The 19,108-nt window shown below is 49.9% G+C and overlaps 2 protein-coding genes across 9 annotated transcripts in view; both read right to left on the bottom strand.

Moving 5' to 3' along the window:
• RAPGEF6 (Rap guanine nucleotide exchange factor 6) overlaps positions 1-4,981 on the bottom strand; it is a 106,802-nt gene extending 101,821 nt beyond the window's left edge. For 2 of the 6 annotated variants that reach the window (XM_085237023.1, XM_085237022.1), the window contains exon 1: positions 4,299-4,981. In XM_085237023.1, coding sequence (XP_085093149.1) covers positions 4,299-4,367 — 69 coding nt within the window. In that variant the 5' untranslated portion in view covers positions 4,368-4,981. The remainder of the gene's footprint in view (positions 1-4,298) is intronic. The other 4 variants (XM_085237019.1, XM_085237017.1, XM_085237021.1 and 1 more) reach the window with 2 other exon arrangements.
• A 6,594-nt stretch (positions 4,982-11,575) lies between these two features.
• The window catches only part of FNIP1 (folliculin interacting protein 1), a 60,773-nt gene continuing 53,240 nt past the window's right edge, over positions 11,576-19,108 (bottom strand). For all 3 annotated transcript variants that reach the window (XM_085236383.1, XM_085236382.1, XM_010719255.4), the window contains 5 exons: positions 17,448-18,867; positions 16,909-17,077; positions 15,658-15,855; positions 15,150-15,265; positions 11,576-14,385 (listed from right to left, as the gene is read on the bottom strand). In XM_085236383.1, the coding sequence (XP_085092509.1) occupies positions 14,307-14,385; positions 15,150-15,265; positions 15,658-15,855; positions 16,909-17,077; positions 17,448-18,867 (1,982 nt within the window). In that variant the 3' untranslated portion in view covers positions 11,576-14,306. The remainder of the gene's footprint in view (positions 14,386-15,149; positions 15,266-15,657; positions 15,856-16,908; positions 17,078-17,447; positions 18,868-19,108) is intronic.

Below are 19,108 nucleotides of genomic sequence, written 5' to 3' on the forward strand. Positions count from 1 at the left end.
GCTTATATTCTTGTAACTGCAAACAGTAATTGTTGTCATGAGTACAGAAGGGCAACCAGCATACAGCATGGAACGATCCAACCAGGAATTTATTAGCAGTAAATTGCAAACATGTACAGATACATTTGCAATCTCCTTCTCAACCCAGAGATAACCACTGTGTCGGGGGAACGGCTGTTTACAAAGGTGGGTAGTGATAGGACAAGGGGGAATGGTCTTAAACTGAGACAGGGGAGGTTTAGGTTGGATATTAGGAGGAAGTTTTTCACTCAGAGGGTGGTGAGGCACTGGAACAGGTTGCCCAAGGAGGCTGTGGATGCCCCATCCCTGCAGGAATTCAAGGCCAGGCTGGATGTGGCTCTGGGCAGCCTGGGCTGCTGGTTGGTGACCTGCACACAGCAGGGGGTTGGAACTGGATGAGCACTGTGGGCCTTTGCAACCCAGGCCATTCTGTGATTCTATGAATTTGAGATGCCTCTCCCCATTTCATTGCAGCTGCACACAGACCAGCCCAGGGGCCCTGCAAGGTGAGGAGCTGAGGATGCACAGTGCAGCCCTTCAGTGCACTGTCTGGGAGCTCCTTACAGAGCTCCTTACAGAGCAGTGGCACAGAGCCACAGAAAAATCTGCTATTTTACACAGCACAACCACTGCTCTTCAGTTGGAGCTCCAGAACTGCTGCCTGCTGACAAAGGTTTAGAAAGCTCGGCTATAAAAGAACTTATCACTTCAAAAAAAAGAGAGAGGGAAAAACCTAAGACAGAGGTTAAGCAATAGGAAACCATGGCAAGGGTCAGGTTTCCATCTTCACCCTTTGTCAGTTTTGGAAGAGCCAACATACAACATAAAGACGAAGCAGCACACGCAGCTTCATTCAACACGCATCTCTTTTTGGGTTAGGATAATTGCAAGAAGCTTGAGTTTGTAGCGAGCGTACAGTTCTGATTACACTAAACAACTGTTCAAGAACGACACTGTCATCATCATGCACTGCTACAAGCACAGTGAGAGCTGCAGAAAGCAGCAATGTGAGCAAAGCCAAACCCACTGCTTCACCTACAAAGTTTACAGAAAATTATTAAAAAGGATGAAGAACACACATCAAAATACGAGTTATTTCTGGAAACAAGAAGCAGATGTTCTCCTCTGTTTGGCTCAGCTGTGCTACAGTACAAGAGTGCCTTTGTTATGCTGTCAGCAATAATGTATTTTATTTATTACAGCCATTTTATAATGCCCATCAATGCACTATTTGTGCATGATTTAGATCCGTACAGATCTAAATCTCTGTGTATGAGCTGTCGAGAAGCATCACATGCATGCTCCAAATAGCAGACTCTGTTATGACACAATGGTGTAAATTAAGTTGTTTTTTTTTTTCCCCTTTCCACTGTATTAATAAAAAGGGAACAGGAAGAGGAGGTGGAGTCGGTATTGCCAAATCAAGTTGAATTAACATTAATCACAAGTATCCAGACAAGACATAGCATAAAGTTCGGAAAATACAAGAGCTTACAGTATAAAAATAAACTCTGACTCTTCGAAGCCCAGTAAAAGCAAAGCTTTCTGGCCATGCAAAGGCAATGTCGTCCAGAGCAAAGTCACAAAGAACTGAGAGATGCCTGCATTGGGAAAGGGATCTACTGGAGATGGAGGACAGCGTGCTCATAGGAGTTAAAGGGGAAAAAGAAGGAAGAAAAAGAGGCATAACCACGTGCTGTTTTACTCTGTCAGCCACTGAGACCCTATCTGCTGTAGGCATTAAACCACTCCCAACAGACCAACATCACAGCCTTCGTATGGATCAGATAAGGAATTCCAGGCCTCAAAAAAGCGAAGCCTTTAATGAGAGAGCACACATGCCATGAACGCTCGCCCTTCCCTCCCAGCACTTTGAACAGGCCATTTCCTCCTATTAAAATACTCCCAAATTGCTCATTCAATATCCCCACCTGCGACACAGAGCGGGGATGTGAGACAACCCCACAGCCATGCATGGAAGCACAGAAATGCCAGGATTTCCCAAATTTGAGTAGTTCCAAGGGGAAACTGAAATTGCTACACAGAGCAACAAAATAGCCATCAAATGGTCTCAGTGAGCGTTAGCTATAATACCAGGAGGTCAGCAGAACAACCGCTCCCCAAGAAATCAGCAATGTGAACGCACCAAGCATCTGAGCAACAACACCCAAAGAAAAAAAATCAAGTGTGTACATGTCTAATATGCATAAGTTATGCACTTTCCCAATTAGCAAGCACTGGAATGCTACCACAATGCTGAAAACTTGCCCTAACAGACATTTTTCCAAACAAAAATAGTTGTTGCACCGATAATTAAAATTTTTACTTGGCAAACCATCAAGATATTCTCCAAAATAAGTTGTATAAAGGTTTTAGTATCTCCCTGCTTAGTACCTCAGGTCTCACAAATTACACATTTTGTCAAGATAAAGTCCTAGAAGTCATACAAAGAATCACAGCAGCCTGAAGTGAAAACTGACGTCGTTATTTACCTGTACTTTTCCACGAGCTGATGCAGGCACATTAGTGCCACCAATCAGCACAGCCCCAGCCTGTAATTTGGGACTGCCAGGTGAGCTGCAGGATCAGTGAGGAGAAGAGCAGGAAGGGACCAACGGGGACCAAAACCCACCAAGACGAGAACTTTTCCAGCTCATCACCACATCTCAGCCACTGAGAAAGAATCAGGGTGGTTTTCTCCTGCATGCAGCTGGATGGGTGCACATGGGAGGAGCTGGCGATGCTTTCCTAGGACAGAGCCCACAGCTCTGCCCGTGCACAGCTGGATGCTTCCCATCCAAGTCACCGGCACACAGCCAGGGAGGGACACTGGGCACAGCTCTGTGCTTCCTGCCCAGCACGGGGTGTGCCAGGATGCTCCGCACCGTGACCAAATAGAAATTAAATCCCTGTTGCAATCACTTCCTGCGGTTCCCTTATCACCCCATCCCCATCTGCTGTCCCAGCTCCCAGGTGCACGGGGCTCTCCAGGCAGGGAAATGCCTCTCTCAGATCAGGCCGGTTGCTGAATGTACACAGACAGAAAGGATCCAAGAAACAAAGCTCCTTGGCTGCGAGCACCCGCCCCGTGAGAACAGAGGCCCCAGTGCTGCCAAGCTGCAGGGACGTGCTTAACTTTAATCACAAGTAGTTGGGCTGCTCGGTGTCTCTAAGTGCCTGCCAAAAAAGGGGCCACATCAGCAAGGGAACTAAGATTATTATTTTTCTTAAATCATTTTTAAGAGGTGCTGTTAGTTAGGCTAGTAAATTAGTTTTAATTCCTCCAGAATTGAGACACCTTTGCAAAAATCAAACCTGTGCACAGCCCTGATAGAAGAGTCCATGGGAACCTCCAGAAATCTACACAAAGGTATGAAACAGAATCATTCAGGTTGGGGAAGCGCTCCGAGAGCCCCAAGCACAGCCCACCCCACCATGCACACTGACCACATCCCCCAGTGCCCCATCCCCACGGCTCTGGAACACCCTCAGAACAGGAGCTCCCCATCTCCCCGGGCAGCTGTGCCCGTGCCTCACTGCTCTTTGGAGAAGTTTCTCACATCATCCAACCCGAATCTCCCCACGGACACAAATCCACGTGAAGCCCATGCATGGCCCGAGCATCCAGGCATCACAATGCTGTCAGGTTAAAGTCACACAGCTATACAAAAGTCATGTTTTCATAGAACCATAACGTGAAACACAGCACGGTTGGGTTGGCTGGGACTTCTCAGCCCCCTTAGAGCCACCCCTGCCATGGGCAGCTCGCCCCAAAGCCCAGGACCCATCGGGCACCTCCAGGACAGGGGCACCCAACGCCTCAATGGGGCTCAGCGGGTGGCGGAACGGAGGGAACTCTGTAGACGGGAAAAGGTCTGCAGTAAGGGGGGGGAAGGAAACAGCAAAGGGAGCAGCGGCAGCTCATCATTAAGGCAGAGCACAGCGGGCACAAATCCGATATCCGACGTCCCACGAGCGGAGGGCGCAGCCCCGCGCCGTGCCACCCAGCGCTGGGCGGGCACGCAATCGCGGCGAGAAGTTTGTTTAAAAGGACGGGAACCGCAGCCCCGGCCGGCACGGAGCGGCACGGGCAGCTCGCACCGCGAGGAGCGCCCAGCCCGGAGCCACGCGGGGCAGCGCCGGGCAACGGCACCGCGCAGCGGGCACGGATTCAGGAAAGAAAAAAAAAAAAAAAAAAAAAAAAAAAAAAGAAGAAGTGATTTTGTCACGTTTTAAATATCAGCAAACTCAGTCCCGAAGCGGGCGGTCTCGCTCACCTCCTGCGTCCGCTCCGCCGGCTTCTTCCGCAGCGCCTGTTTCACCCTGGGCTCCACGGCCGCGCTCATCCTCCCGCCGTGCCCCGCACGTCCCCGGGCCCGGCACGGAGCGCGCGGCCCGGCCCCGCCGGCGGCCCCTCAACCCCGGCACGGCGCGGCGGGGCGGCGCCCCCCGGAGGCCTCCTAGAGCGGCCCGAGGCCGAGGCGGGCGCGGCGCCGGGCTGCGCTGCGCTCCGGGCGGATCCCGGCTCCTCAGCGGCTCGGCTCCGGGCAGGTGCCGCCCGCTCCCCTCGCCGCCGCTGCCTCCCGCCGGCCGCCGCTCCCCATCGCGCGGGCCCAGGCGGCGGCGCGGCCCCGCCGTGCCGAGCTGCGGGAAGTTACCGGCCGGAGCGGGACTCCCTGCGCCCGCCCCTCCGCCCCGAGCGGTTCCGCCCGCCGGCTGGCAGCGCGCAAAGCCACGCGGGCGGGCGGAGAGTTCGGCGTCGCCGCGTCGGCGGTTTTTCCGACGAGTCCCTAGGGCCGAGCGAGGCCCGCACGGCTCTCCAGGCACCGAGCTCGGCTCCCTCAGACCGCCGCCGTCCCGTTTCGCCGCGCCGCTCGCCTACCGCGCATCCCGCCCGGAGCGAAAAACGCGAGAGCGGGCTCTTTAACCAGAAAATCAGCGGAGACCGAGGGACGGGCAGTAGGGAGGGGCGGGGCCGAGCGAAGCCACGCCCCTCTGGGGTTTCGGGTCGGGAGCGGTGCGGGCCGAAGGCTCGCGAGGGTTGGTTGCGGCGCGGCGCATGCGCAGGACGGGCTGGGGTTCGGGGGCGGTCCTCGCCCCGCGTGCAGCCCGCAAGGCAGGCGGCTGCCGCTCGTCCTGTGCCGCCTTGGGCTTTTTCCTGTTTCCTTCCCAATAAAGAAAAGTTTCGTCTCGTTTCGTCCCTTTCCCTGGTATTTCTTCCCGTTCTCTCCCATTTGCCCTTTATGGCACAGTCGTTGTATCGAAGGAGTTCACGTGGCCGTTCCAAGCTGATGGAGGATATTTCTGGTGTTTCCTTCCAATAAAAACTTGGGGAAATTGGACATTTCCTTCATTCCTTAACTTTTGGGCGCTTTGCCCAGCAGTGCAGGCACAGCAACAGCTGAACGGATGGTTGTGAACTTCAAAGCCAGCATTGGTAACATCGCATTATTATCCCAACAGGGACGATGTAAGATGCTCTCTAATGACACGAAGGTCTGGGCAGGGCTCCGCTCCCATAATGTCTATCAAAATGATGGTTTTTTACTTAATGTTGGCCATTTCCAAGTACCATGGCTATTTTTGTCCCGAAGGTCAGGAGGTTGTAGAAGCCATCTGGCAGAACACGTTATCCTTTGTCAATTTCAGTACACAAATATTGCTTCCAGCAGTGTGGGAACCTTCCTCGATCCCTGACAGAAACCCACGTGGGGGAGAAATGAGTGGAAAAGAAGTGGAACATGAAGCATTCTTTACTAAGAGGTTATTTTTCTTGTTTTTTATTTCCTGCTTTCTCTTTTTTAAACCAGAGATGGAAGAGCAAACCGAGTAGTTTTCCCTTATCAGCTCGCTTAGTTGGGTGTCACGGATCCGTCAGTATTCCCCACATGCAGGTGACTGGGAAGAGCCTCAGGTGTAACCGCAGTCCGTGCTGTGCAGGTTCTCGTGGATCTGTGATACTTTAAATCTTGATCCTGCCTTCCAGAAGGCACCTCGTCGTGCCACCCATCCGTGCTGCCTGCCACCCCTGCAGTCAAAACAGCGCAGAAATGGGCACCGCACCTGGGAAGCAAATGAATGGCCTAACAATTCCATGCTCTTTACACACGTTTGTTTCATTTTTGCACCTCAGCCAGCAGACACACATCCAGCAGTAAAACATCGAAAGGTACCAGACAGGAACAAAAGCTTCTATTCCCATTTAATTGCTTGGCTCAACTGGCCCACGAAATGAGGCTTTCCCCACTCCAAAAATACCCAAATTTGGGTAGGTAATGGCTGTAATAGCTGCAATTATTCCAGAGGCTGTTTGAGTTGTCAGGTTTATTTTCCCAAATACCTGGAGAACAATGGAAATGAGTGTCATGATCCTAACTGCTGACCAGCATTACAGCTTACGTCTCCACATGGCAAAGCCTATGTATTTAAATACAATTAAGGAGCTTTCACAAGGGAGTAATTCCAGGGCTGGGATTAAAGGATGTGGTCAAGCAGGATGCCTATTGTCTTTGTGGAAGGGAAGATCTGCTTTCCTTTGGTCTGGGTTGTATCACTCTACCCTAATAAAGCATTGCCACTTATCTTATTCTCTTGTATTTATTGAGAAATAAGAATATCCACAGCCTTGTGTTTACGAATCAGAAGCGTGCTGCTATTTGTACAGACAGACTGCAGCCTGGGGAGGTGAAATGTTTCTGCTCCAAACACCTGAATTGGAAAAGATCAGCTGAGCTGCGGGGTGTGCAGCCCACCCTGCTGCTTGCTGGGGATTTCATCTCACAGCTTTCACCATCCTGCACACACCCCGCGTTCTTCAGGGCAAAATTCCGTTTCCTCACCTCTCCCAATGGGAAAAACACACAACCGTTGTACACCTAAATATATTTTGTGGGCATTTTTATGTATTCCATAATTTTCTTGTTCCCGTGAGTTTTCTTACGGCCCGGCTATTTCCTTCCTCTCTCTCCACTATGACTCTTGGACTATTGTTTTTCACTTCTTAGCACTGACAAAAATTTCCCTTCAGAGATTCACTCACAGCGTCGGCAATGACTTCTGGTTAAGCTTGGCAAGGAAGGCACACAGACCGATTGTGTGCCTGAGGAGAGCAAAACCAAACGCCCTGGGCTCCCCAGGGGGAAGGAGCTCTTCAGACTGCTGTGGTAAGTGCCTGTCGTGATGGTAACCTCCTGGGTGCAGCGACAGAGCAGCACCACGTGTGAGGTGGTGGATGCACGGCTTACTTTGTAGTTCTGTGCATCACACCTTTATAGGGCGGTTCCGTTTTTGTCCCATCTTCCTGGAGTTTCAGTGCTGGGGTGATGGCAAAACGTACGGATGGAGCATTAGGAGCATGAGATCTTTAACTTCTTCGGTTCTTCTATTATAAGACAAGTTTTCAAGCTGAAACCCCATCTCTCCTTCTTTTCACAAACACTTTCCCTGCAGGGTGAGACCAGAGGGCCATTTACACACCCGGTCCCAGAGTTCACCATCACAAGCTCTGGTTTTCCAGCCTTAATCAACCAGACTGAAATAAGTGGGAAACCCAAGGACTTTTAAATGGGGCACACAGTGCTTTACCAATTACTGCTCACTTTCCCATCCCTACTGCACGTCCCTCCTGCTCCCATCCTCCAGCCCACCCTGCAGTGCACTGTGCTGGCAGAGGGGTCTGATAAAACAGAGTAAGAACTGACAAAAACACCCAAAATCGTTATAAATACCCTCTAAAATGAAGGCAGCGGATGTCCTTGGAGTCAGAAATGTTCACACGCCACCGTGCAGCAGCTCTGCTCTTTTCTGTCTGAAACTGGTCTTTTTTTTTTAATCTATCTTCTGCCATTTTATTCTTTCCACACAAAACCTGGAAATGTTTGATTCCAGCCCCAGCACTTTGCTGGCAAACACTGAAAGCACATATGGGCCCGTCTGGATACTGGAGGTATCCAGCAACAGTCTGCAGACGTCCGGGCTGTGGGCTGCAAAAATGAAAGGCTGGGAGGGGGGAACTTGTCCCTGCAGGAAGCAGTCTGGAGGGGTTCTGCATTTGCCTTTCCTTTGTTGTTACCATCGTGTTAAAGCCCCAGATGAAGGGTATTCCTCGTTTGTGGGAAGCCACGAGACAAGGGCAGGTGTGCAAGGAGTTGGAAAGCGGGAGCCCTCCTTCCCTGCAGAACTGCCCAGCCGGGTCAACGCATCTGATTCCAAAAGTGCTCATTAATTCATTCATTCATTAAAAAGTCATCTCAGTTCATTTTGGGTGCCGCTTCAAGTTGTGCATTCCCAGCTCCCAAGGTGGTTTCGCAAACGCTGTGACTGCGACCCGTTGTGACCCAGAAAGAACATGCAGTGAATTTGTGATGTTCTGCCGTGCCGTTGTTTGCAGAGGCGCGGAGCCAGAGCCTTGCATAACTCCGTGCTGGAGATGGATGAGGTGCTGCAGGGTCGGTGGCACGGAGCTGTGCTGGGCAGCTCGCTGCGTCCCTGCTGCTGGGCTCGGGGCCACTGCTGTGTGTGGGGCAGGGAACGCCGTGCCACCTCCCGTGGGAGTTGTGTGGCCGTGTTTGTGGCTGTGCACAAGCTGTAATTTGATTGCACAGAAATGGTGCGCAGCTCCGGAGGCTCAGAGCGGGCCGGGGAGTCAGGAATGTGCCGTGAACTCATTGCAAAGCTACGCAGGCCAAGATTCCCTCGCTCGTTCTCTGGTTGTGGTCACATTTCAATGCTGTTGGCCTTGTTTTTGGGATGAGCAGAGCACTAAAAGCAGCTCCCACTGACATAAGTGGAACACCGGGAGCTCACAGCTCCTCCACGCCGATGATTTGTGTCCCCGCTCGTCTTCGGCAGCTGCTTTTATCATTGCTCTGCATGCCGACGGCCGTCCTTACTCCCTGCAATCTGTTCCCCGGCACTCATTGGCCCTGCAGAGCTCACAGCTGTGTGGTTCCCCTGCAACAATCCAGGCAGCTCAGGGCCTTCCCAGGCTGCAGAGTCCACAAAGTTCCATTCTCTGTGGGTTGCCTTTCACCTCCCAACGCAGAAGTGAGCAGCGCGCTCACGTGGTGCCAGCAGTGAGCAGAACAGAGTGCCTTCTGCAGGCAGAGCCCTGCTGGTTTAACTCCCAGCAGAGCTGCAAAGGGCTCCTCCTCTCATGGGGGGTTCTCCCATCCTCCCCCCCTGCGGAGTTCCATCCCATGGCCGATGCGGTGCTCTGCTTCCCACTGCAGGGCTGTGAATTTACAAACTGGGCAAGGCTCCATCAGGTGGGAAAGGAGCGCTGGCGGTGAGGCAGGAGGGATTCGTTGTCACCAGCACAGCTCCGCTCACAGCATCCTCCTCCGGCTGCTTGGTGGCTGATGTGTTCCTCGTATTGCCCATGGGCAGATCCTTCCCACAGATACCCGCACTGCGTTTCAGCAGGGGGGTTTGCTGTTCTCCTTATCCCAGGCACAAGGGCCTTTGCAGCGCAGTGCTTCCCCTCGGGGAGCAGCAGCTCCTGGGGAAGGGCCCCGAGGTGGTGCTGAGGTGAAGGGCTGTTCCCCGCAGTCAGAGCTCATGGCTGGAGGTGTGCACACAGTGAAGGTGGGCTCTGCCCGCTGTTGCTGGGGTCCTCCATTTTAGTGCTGCATCGCTCCAAGCGGTGATTCCAGAGTTCTTAACAATCTGTGTCTGCTCCATGGAAAGGCCTGGGCTTTGCTAACCTGTAATTTCAGAAATGGTCCACAGATTTAAGCTGCAGTTTCAAGAATAAATTTCCCCGCGGGCTGATTGCTTTTGCAGCCTAAACCAGCATCAGAACGACACGGAGACCTTCACTTAAACTGTTTGAGCTACACAAGAAAAACAGGGCTGAGGAACAGAGCGCACGAGCATTAATTACAGCAGCACAGCTGTAATTACCCTGTTTGCTGAGACTTCTCCCTCCAGTTGTGTCAGCCGCTTTGAAACGCATGCGAACAGCAGCCCTCCTTCCTTCTGCTCTCTGAGTGGTGATCACAATTAGGTGTGATTTGTACTTACAGCTGCTATTAATAAATCCATTCCGTGAAAATTCGGTGCTTAATTCCTTCGGATTCAGCACGCTCACAAAGCTACTGAAGAACCTAATTGCCCGTGGCTGTAATTTCGCAGTAATTACGGAAGTATTGCTGCATGTATTCTTTCCAAATCAACCTAAATTCCCCTAAGTGAAAGGTCCCTGGCAGGAAATAAAGCAGTCCCCAGTGACCCCTCCCACAGCCACTCCTCACTGCATCTCCATGGCACATCACAGTGCACAGAAGTTGTTCCTTTGGTCATGGGAACAAGATGAGGTGGGGCAGACGTCCCTCCCACCCCCAATGTACTGAAAGAGGGGGATTTCTGGTGGGCTGCAGCCTCATTGTGGAGGACACACATCCAGAAAAAGGTGTCAGCAGAGGAGCTGGGTTGTGGGTCCTTTGGGAAAGGAGCAGCAAAGAGAGCCAGAGAGCTGGAGATGGGGCTGAGACAAAGCATGGCAAGGAAATGCATCTGCTCATCTCCTGTGCTACACTCAGAGCTGCCCGTGCCCCAGTGGGGACACACAGATGTCTGCAGCCCCGCTGGGAACCAGCAGCTGGGACACATGGAGCCTGAGAAATTCATTCCTGCCGCTGTGCAAATATTTCTGGTAATAAAAATAAACAAAGAGAGGGGAAGGACGTGCTTCTGTTCTACCATGCCTCCCAGCGGGGACTGCGAGGGAGCAGAGGACCAACGGAGACCCACGAGTGCTGCACAGCGCAGGCAAACCTGCAGGAAATGCACACGTTAAAATAAAGTTTTCCCCTTAAAACTTCCTCAGGGACCGTGCGGTGGCACAGCTGAGCGGTCTGAGTGCTGCTGAGCAGTGGCAGCACCGCACCCCATTGATGGGGCTCAGCTTCAGTGTGAGCTCAGAGCTGAGGAATTGGGTTCTGATATAAAAACCGCAGAGATCTCACCAGGATTTGATCTTGGGGTTCTTCTTCAGAGCCAGAAAGCACCAATTGCAGTAATGCAGCATCTCCAGAGAGCTCCAAAACTTTCCAAAAATCCGAGCACTGATATATTTAGCATCGCCTGCAGAAATAGCAAAGATGGTTTTGTTGCACGCAGCCAAGACGGGGAGAACATCCAGTTGGTGCACAAAGGCTGTAGCTGTTACTGCAGCATATGAAAAGAATCAGGGATGGCTGGAACGGAATGTGCGCACCGCGGGACACAAACATGGGCGCTGCTCCGGCCGCGTGTGCAGGGAGACACAGAAAAGGAGAAATAATGCGTAGGAAACACTGGCTGGCAAGTATGGGATCCGTGGCTGAGCTTACTGCTAGCACAGCCCTGTGCCAAACCCTGCACACAGTGCTCAACCGCCCCAACGCAGCCACACATCTCTGCTCCTGCAGTCCCAGATGGGGCGCCCAGCCCAGGGGGAGCACAGCAGGGGCTGCAGAAGGGATGGATGCCAAACGTGGGATGCTTCTGGTTTTACTGCGGCCAGCGCTCCCTTACTGCAGGCATAAAGAAGAAACACGCCGCACCCCAGTGGTAAATTGACATACTGTTTTTATTGCACAAATTTCCCCTAAAATCGGGAATGGTTATTATAATACAAGTGCACATCTTGAGAAATATGTACAAAAACAGAAGAGATAACAAGTATGTACATTTTACCCAGCATTTTACAAGTACCACCATCTAAATAATTTAGAGAAAGCAAAAAAATTGTCATAAAACATCTATAGTAACTAACAGAGAAAACATAGGCAAGGGGTAAAATCCGTTCTTTTAAATATTTTTTGTTCTTAGCAGCCCCGTGTTTGCCAACTGCAACACAAAGAAATGTGCTAATCCGCGTGCCTAGAACACTTAGTTTTCAGCCCGAAAATTAAGACATGTTAATGGAGATCGGTAGTAGTGGAGAAAAAGAACCCAAACACATTAGTTTTCTATTCACATGAAACAGTTGTGGCGTAATTTTAAGTTCCAGTGCTCCAGTCCTGTACAGTTCCCTTTTTGCACTGTTGCAGGTGGACGTACCGCGCTCTGCTCGTACCTGGGAGCCTCCAACCCCCACAGTTCACCGAGAGATGGGGAAAAGGAGAGCACGCATTGCACTCTGAGCACATCCCCGAGGCTGCCGGGATCTCGGTGCCCCCTCGCTGTGCTGGGTCAGAGCGCAGAGCCAAAGCTCAGCTGCTGAGCTCCAGCCTGCATCTCATTGCAAATGTGTTGACACAACCGGGCCCCGACGTCGTGTGCTCCATCCAGAAGCCAGATGTGATGCAGTTGTGTGGCGAAGGGAGGACATGGACAGGACGGGAGAAATGTATCCTCGGATCACACAACAAACACGAGTTTCTTCCCTGCAGCAGTCAGCACTGGATTTTATATACAAAGGAGCTTCAGGTGACACTGCCTGGATCCGAGGTGGGGTTACGGACTCATGTAGGCTCAGTCCTACATGGAAACTCAGGGGATGCCCTGAGTTCCAGGGCTCATCCCTGGAACGGAGCCCTCAGCTGCAGGCTTTAAATGCTGCTGAACAACAGCCTGGGTGAAGCCTGGCCCCAGCAGAGGAAGGAAGGAGAGTTTTGACATTGACAGCAGTGGGGCAAGGATCTCTCCTATTGTTTTCAAGTTTATAATAGATTGTATTTAAAATAACTCTGCAAACAACAATAGAAGGCGTGCTATACTATTGAAAATATGATTACAGAATGATATATTTATAGAACTGTTTATGCAGCTTAGTGACCGAGCGAACACATACCTCCTACTTCTGTGAGTAATCCATGAATCCCAATATACTGAATGTAATCAGTGGAAACAGAACCTAAAATCAGCGACGTTAATTGGCTGCTAGGACAAATAAGCAAAGAAAAGGCTAAATGAAGTGTCCAGTTAAACTGAGGTAGTAGAGCCTTTGAAAACATAATCCACCTACCACTGTATATTTACATTACTTACACCAGACTGGTTCCATCAGCTATTCTTACAACTATTGTATATACAATGACAAAACAGTGATGGCTGAGTCAAGGAGAAATGCTGAGAATAAAATAAACAACATTTCCTGCTGGTAATTACACAAGTGAGTAGAAAAGGGATTAGAGCCATCTGCATCGAGGGGATACTCTGTCCAAAAATGATTTGGGTTTTTCTATACTATGGTGTAATCAATGTTCATTTTTTATAGAACGGTTTTAAAAAATATATCAATTAGTTACCTGAGCAATGAAGGGTAATAGTCTGTTCACTTTCTTCCCAATGCTTTGGTTCAGTGACTTCCAGCTCATTATTTCAATAGCTGACTGACTGCTGTAAAAAGAGTCGGAGTTGCAAGAACATCATAGGCCATTACAGACCATACAAAAGTCAGAGGTAATAGTCGTGGTGCTCTGGGGCCTGTGGGGAAACTTCAGCCTCTCTCTTTTTTTTTTTCCTTTGTAAGATTTTGATTATGTTGTCAAAAAAAAGCATTACTGAATACAAAGCAACATTTAAACATTATAAACATGTAATACTGGTTACAACATCCAGTCAAGAGAGAATCCCCCCGCAGGTGCCTGGTGGCCCTTTCCTACCTCCCCCTCCCTGTCCCCATACATCCCCACCGTTTCCTCTCCCCAGGAGAATGATCATAAATAAATGTTGGAGCTGAGTGCCATTAATGAGCTTTTTACAAAACAAACCAACCCTCCACCCTTTGTTCTTCCTCAGGGAAGCATCCAGAATTCGACTATTACATGAAAAAGTAGAAGTTGTTTACAAATCGTCGCAGCTTGAGAATGAGAGATCTGGGTCTGAGGGGAGCTGCTGCCTTTGCTTTTTAAGTTTGTAATTGGCAATAGCATCAAATATTACTGAAAGCAGTTCTTCCTTGGGTTCCCCAGGATAAATTACAGTGAGTCATTGTGGCAGAAACTGGTTAAAAATGCACATTTTCAGCTTTCGCCAAAATCTTCACTTTTCTGCAGCTGAAAACTTGGGCTTCCTCATTTTCCTGTTTTCCTTTCTTTATCCTTTTTTTTTTTCTAAATAAAAGATCAAGTGGGAGAGGAAAATCCTCCATTGGTTTGCATAATGTGCAGTCATATATCATAGAATTGCTGAGGTTGGAAAAGGCCTCCGAGACCATCCAGTCCAACCATCCACCCAACATGGAGATGCTGCGGCTCCGGGAGTGGCTGCAAAGAGAAAGCAGCCAGAACAAGTTGTCTTCCACTTTGTTTTCAAGGGGAAAAAGAAAAGGAAACGTCTTTGCTCTCTCTGGCATTTTAGAGCAGTATCTGGGCGACGTATGGAGAGTGAGTGCTCGCTACAGCTGCCAGCAAAGGGAGGTCGCTGGATTCAATCCTGAAAGGAAGAAGAGTCACATTTAATCCAGAGCCGGGCTGAACATGTGCATTGTAAGTGCAGCGCCGGCTCAAGGCGCAGTGTTTGTACTTGGGCTGTGAGTGCGTACAGCTCAGAGCAGCAGAACATTGCTCAAGTAACAGGAAAGGCACTGCCCTTCTCTCCCAGCGCGGTGCTGCCAGCTGGGTTACAAACTCCAGCCACCAGCCTGCTTTTAACACCCCCTCCAACCGTGTCTGCTCAGGCTGACTGTGACAGCTCTGCACCACCAACACCTCGCACAGGGGCAGCAAAATGGGGCACTGCAGATGGGGGGAGGAAAACAGCAGATCTCCTCCTACCCTCCGAGCGCAGCTGGGCAGCCAGGGACAGGAACAGAGCACCAGACTCAGCCGTGTCTGCAGCTACCAGGGGGCTGTGGCACAGCTGCTCTCTGCCCCAGCTCCACACGTGCTGTGTGTGCCTTCCTGCTCACCCCGTTCCCTGCACAGACATTCAGAGCCCTCCTGTGAACACCCCTTACATAGCTGCTCAGCTGTGCCCCATGCACAGAGAGGCACAACGTGCCCTGCGTGACACCGAGTCCATTTGCTGCCCGTAGGGAAAGTCAGCCTGGAGGGCTCAGGTGCTCTCACTGCGTGGTGATGTCAAACCAACTAAGGCAGGACAAGCTGTGAGGTGCTGAGCCCATCGTGGGGGGCCAAGGAGAAGCCTGCAGTCATGGCTGATTTGTGCCACTGCTCCAAGGCAGTCTGTGACCATACCCCAGCACAACGCCCAGCTCTTTGACGTGAACTCTCATCTGGCCCTTGAGATATTCAGACAGCATCTTGCTTTTGAAATAGAGCTCCTGCAGCCGATCCTCCAGGTGCATGACACACTAGAAAGCAATGAAACATCATGTGAGGGATAGGGCAGCACTGCAGCCAAACCATACTAAACCAGTCTTAAAGTAGAACAGCACAGTACTGTTCTCATGTCATGCCAATACCAGTAATTAGTAAGATACTGGCAAATTTTAATTTACCAGCAAGGCTTCTGCTTTTGAGTAGATGTTTCTGATGCATTTTAAATCAGAATTAATGTGACAACTGTATTGGTTGCAGAGCAGTGTTTAAACGGACATGTTGAACAACTGCATCAGGAGATACACTGATGAGCCAAACTGTGACTACAGAGAAGTAAACTAGGCAGGAATTTATGGCATCATTAACCTATGAAGTGAAAGGATGTTTTAAAATCATTGTCCCCTTGATGTTCATTCATACTTACAAAGTTTGGAGATAGATTATGCTTGTAAAGCTGAAGAGTGGAATGAAGCAGGTTAGAGACGAGACTGGAGACCAATACTTCTTTGCCCAGCTTGTTATCAATCATCCGCCTCTGGCTGCTGGCCACCTGCACTGTCCATTTGTCTGTGTCTGCAATAATGCAGACAGCTTCTGCGATCGGTTCATCCAGAACGGGATGCTGCAAACAGAAAACAAATAGCAGAACTCTGAGCACAACACAACGATGGCCTTCCAACAAAGCGGGGCGAGCTGGGCAGCATCTCAGCCCCCACCTCCTCCAAAACACGGGAACGTGTGCTCAGAATTGCTTTCCTTCTGCTAAAAGCAGAGCTGCAATGTAAGTGAGAAGTCCTAGCACAGTCATCATTAATTAAATATTTCCTTCCAGGTTTAAACTGTCGCACCAGCTGACGACTTTGATATTTAATATAAAGAGCTCTGAATAATGAATAAAACAAATACTTAAAGTGCGTTTTAAACCCTTAAAACTGGAAGCATCAACAGCCCCACTGGCTTTTGGACATCCCGTGTTGCCCGTGTGCTTCCAGGGCAGGGCCAGCAGAGGGAGCGAGCTCCAAAGCGCTGGGCTCCGCTCTGCAGCCCCCGAGGTTTCTAACAGGGTGCGATTGGAAGCCCAGAACGTATTTCAGGCTGAGCTGCTGGGAGGCACCTCCTTCCGAACAGCTGATCGTTAGGCTGGGAGCTGTGGGAGAACTGGACCTTTCAGAGCACGCCAGGGAGGCTCTCAGGAAATGCTCACTAAAGCACTGTGCTGTCACCACACCTCGTGGTCATGGCTGGTTTCCCAATCATCTGATGGCTGCTAGAAGGGGGTGCAGGAAATAACACTTCTCAGCCACGTTCTCGTTCGTGTAGGGATGGGTTCTATGCAGAAGAGATGCACAGCAACCCGAGTTCTGTCTCGTTCAACATCACTGCACTCTGTGGGCACACAACCAGCAGCAGGCTGCAGTGTCTACGAGGCTGATTTCTCAGAGCCCCATCTTCCCAAGGGCACACTGCTCTCAGAAGCTTCAGTTTTTGTGCTCCAGATCTGCAGGGAAATATCTGTGCTTAATTGAGAGAGGAGAAAGAAATGATAACCTGAGACCAGGGAAAGCTGAAGAGAGCTGTGACAGCAAATGCTTCCAGTTCCTGAAGATCTGCAGGTTTGAAAACATTTACCTCTCCCCACTGTGACAAATACATTTACCAAATATAGCTTAATTACCTGCACAGCATGAGACAGATCTGACACCAAACAGTGTCTCAGCTTTTCATCGCTTCCTATTCCTTGCAGAACAAAGTCGGGGACGTAAGATGAGCAGTAGCCTCCTAGTAAGGATCGTCCAAAATTGGCAATACTGGGCTGGACAGAGTTCACTTCAACTAGTTTTGACCTGCAAGAAAGGTGTATCAGAGAGATGTGCAACAGAAAACACCAAATTCAGTTTACAAAGAGGCTGCAGCCTCACATTTCTCATGTCTATTCTCACTTCCATTTAAGTGCTTTCTATAAAAAAATAAACAGTTTAAAGTCAGCTTTTGCAGTCAGCCCATTGTGGAAAAAAAAGGATATGAGCCAAGATCACAATGCACAATTAATTTTTTTTTCCAGACCACTGATCTCTCCATATTCTTTTACAACCAGTGAGCTCCAGAGACACTTTTCCAATCACCGGTGCCAAGTTAGCCTACATTCCTCCAAACATGTGACATGAGAAGAGGCTGCATCTTTTCTGGGCTTTCTTACAGCTGAATGGTACTTACCCAGGAAAAGGAATCTCATATTCTTCTGCCCAGTCTTCTTGCTCTCCTCCATAGTAATTACTGCTTGGTCTGGTTAGCTCGTGACCTGTATCCTCGCTTTCACTGTCACCCAGGGCGCTGTCTGAGCTCTCATTTCTTGGAATGTCCCAATCAATTCCCGGGGCCACCTTTTTCTCTGTGTTTTCTCTGTCCCCATGGGGGACACGAATAGAGATTTTCTCTCTTTGGTCCTGCTCAGCAAAGCAGTTTTTGTAGGTCTCCTGTCGAACAGAGTCCATAAATTTACAGAATTCGCTAGGTGGTTTGCTAGTCTTTGTACACAGCTTTTTAGAAAACTCTAAACTGCTGTTGTGAGTGAGAAGCTCTGCAGCTGCTTGCCCTGGAAGATCATCCATAGTCCGGGTTTCAACCGAGCCATCCTCAGTAAAATTGTCATCAAACAGACTCATGCTCTCAGCGTTGTATGCATTTGGATTCCAGCTCTGATGCTCACTAGCAACTTGAGGAAAGGGTTCAGCTGTCCCACAGTCTCTATTTTGGTCCTCAACAGTTTGTTTAGCTTCACAGTTCTGATCAGCAGACACTCCTTCCTCCGCTGCCGGCGGGCTGTGGTGCCTGGCAATTTGTTCCACGACTGCCTGGCTTCTGAGCTCGATGTCTGAGTCAGGTGACATGGAGTCTCCGATGAGGAAAGTCACCTTTGTCTGAGCTTCAGCAGCACTGCAAGGAAATGCATCACAGAAGAGCTTATCTGGAGGCTTCTTCTCCACAGCTATACCGGGTGACCTCGTCGCACCCATCGCCTGGCTGCCCGCCTCCAGCACGTCTTCATTCCTCCATATGCTTGCTGTTGCTTCCAAACCAGATTCTGCCAACACACGTTTTTCTGGTGACCCTGTGCACACCACGCTCTCTAGTTTAGTGTCCTGGCAGGTTCTCAGTTGGTGACCATCAGCAGCATTTTCCTGACCATCATCAGGAACAATAGTTCTGCTCTCATCCGAAGAAGTTTCCAGCTCCACCTTAGGAGTGTTTTGTGCGTCTTCTCTCTCTTGCTGTGAAACATCTTCTATGTTTTGTGCAAGAGAAATTGGGCATTTGCAGTTTTTACAGCTACAGTTAGGAGTTCTCATTTCCTCAGACTCCTTTGGTAGCAAGTTACCCCTGTTCTTGTGCATTGTGACAAGCACATACTCTGATTCTTCTACTTCTCCTTTTTCCAGCGTGGTTGTTATAACAGTTCCAGGCATGACTATGGCTTCATCTTCCCCATTTTCTAGCAGATGTGTCTCCTGAAGTTCTGAGCATCTGATGAAGTAAGTGAGGAAATAAAGCAGCCTCTGTACCAGATCGTGCCTTTTGCCAACCACAACTGTTTTGGCTAATCTCACAGGTGATCCAATAGCCCCATACAAGTCACCTGGAACAGGAAATAAAAGATGATTATTTTGCATCTTTAAAAAAAACTCATCTTCTAAAAGACAGCTGTTGTGGCCATCTCTCAAAGGCAAAGCCCACAGCAGAAAATTACTGAAGTAGAAGAGCGAGGTCAGCTAAGCTGTTATTCTGTTTTCAATACAGAAGTTTCTAATGAAGCTGTTGGCATCAAAAGTAAGATGACACGCTGGTCAGGGGGACATCTGATCTCACATATTAGGGAG

The sequence above is a fragment of the Meleagris gallopavo genome, chromosome 15 (genome assembly GCF_905368555.1).
Source record: "Meleagris gallopavo chromosome 15, MGAL_WU_HG_1.1, whole genome shotgun sequence".
Lineage (NCBI taxonomy): Eukaryota > Metazoa > Chordata > Aves > Galliformes > Phasianidae > Meleagris > Meleagris gallopavo.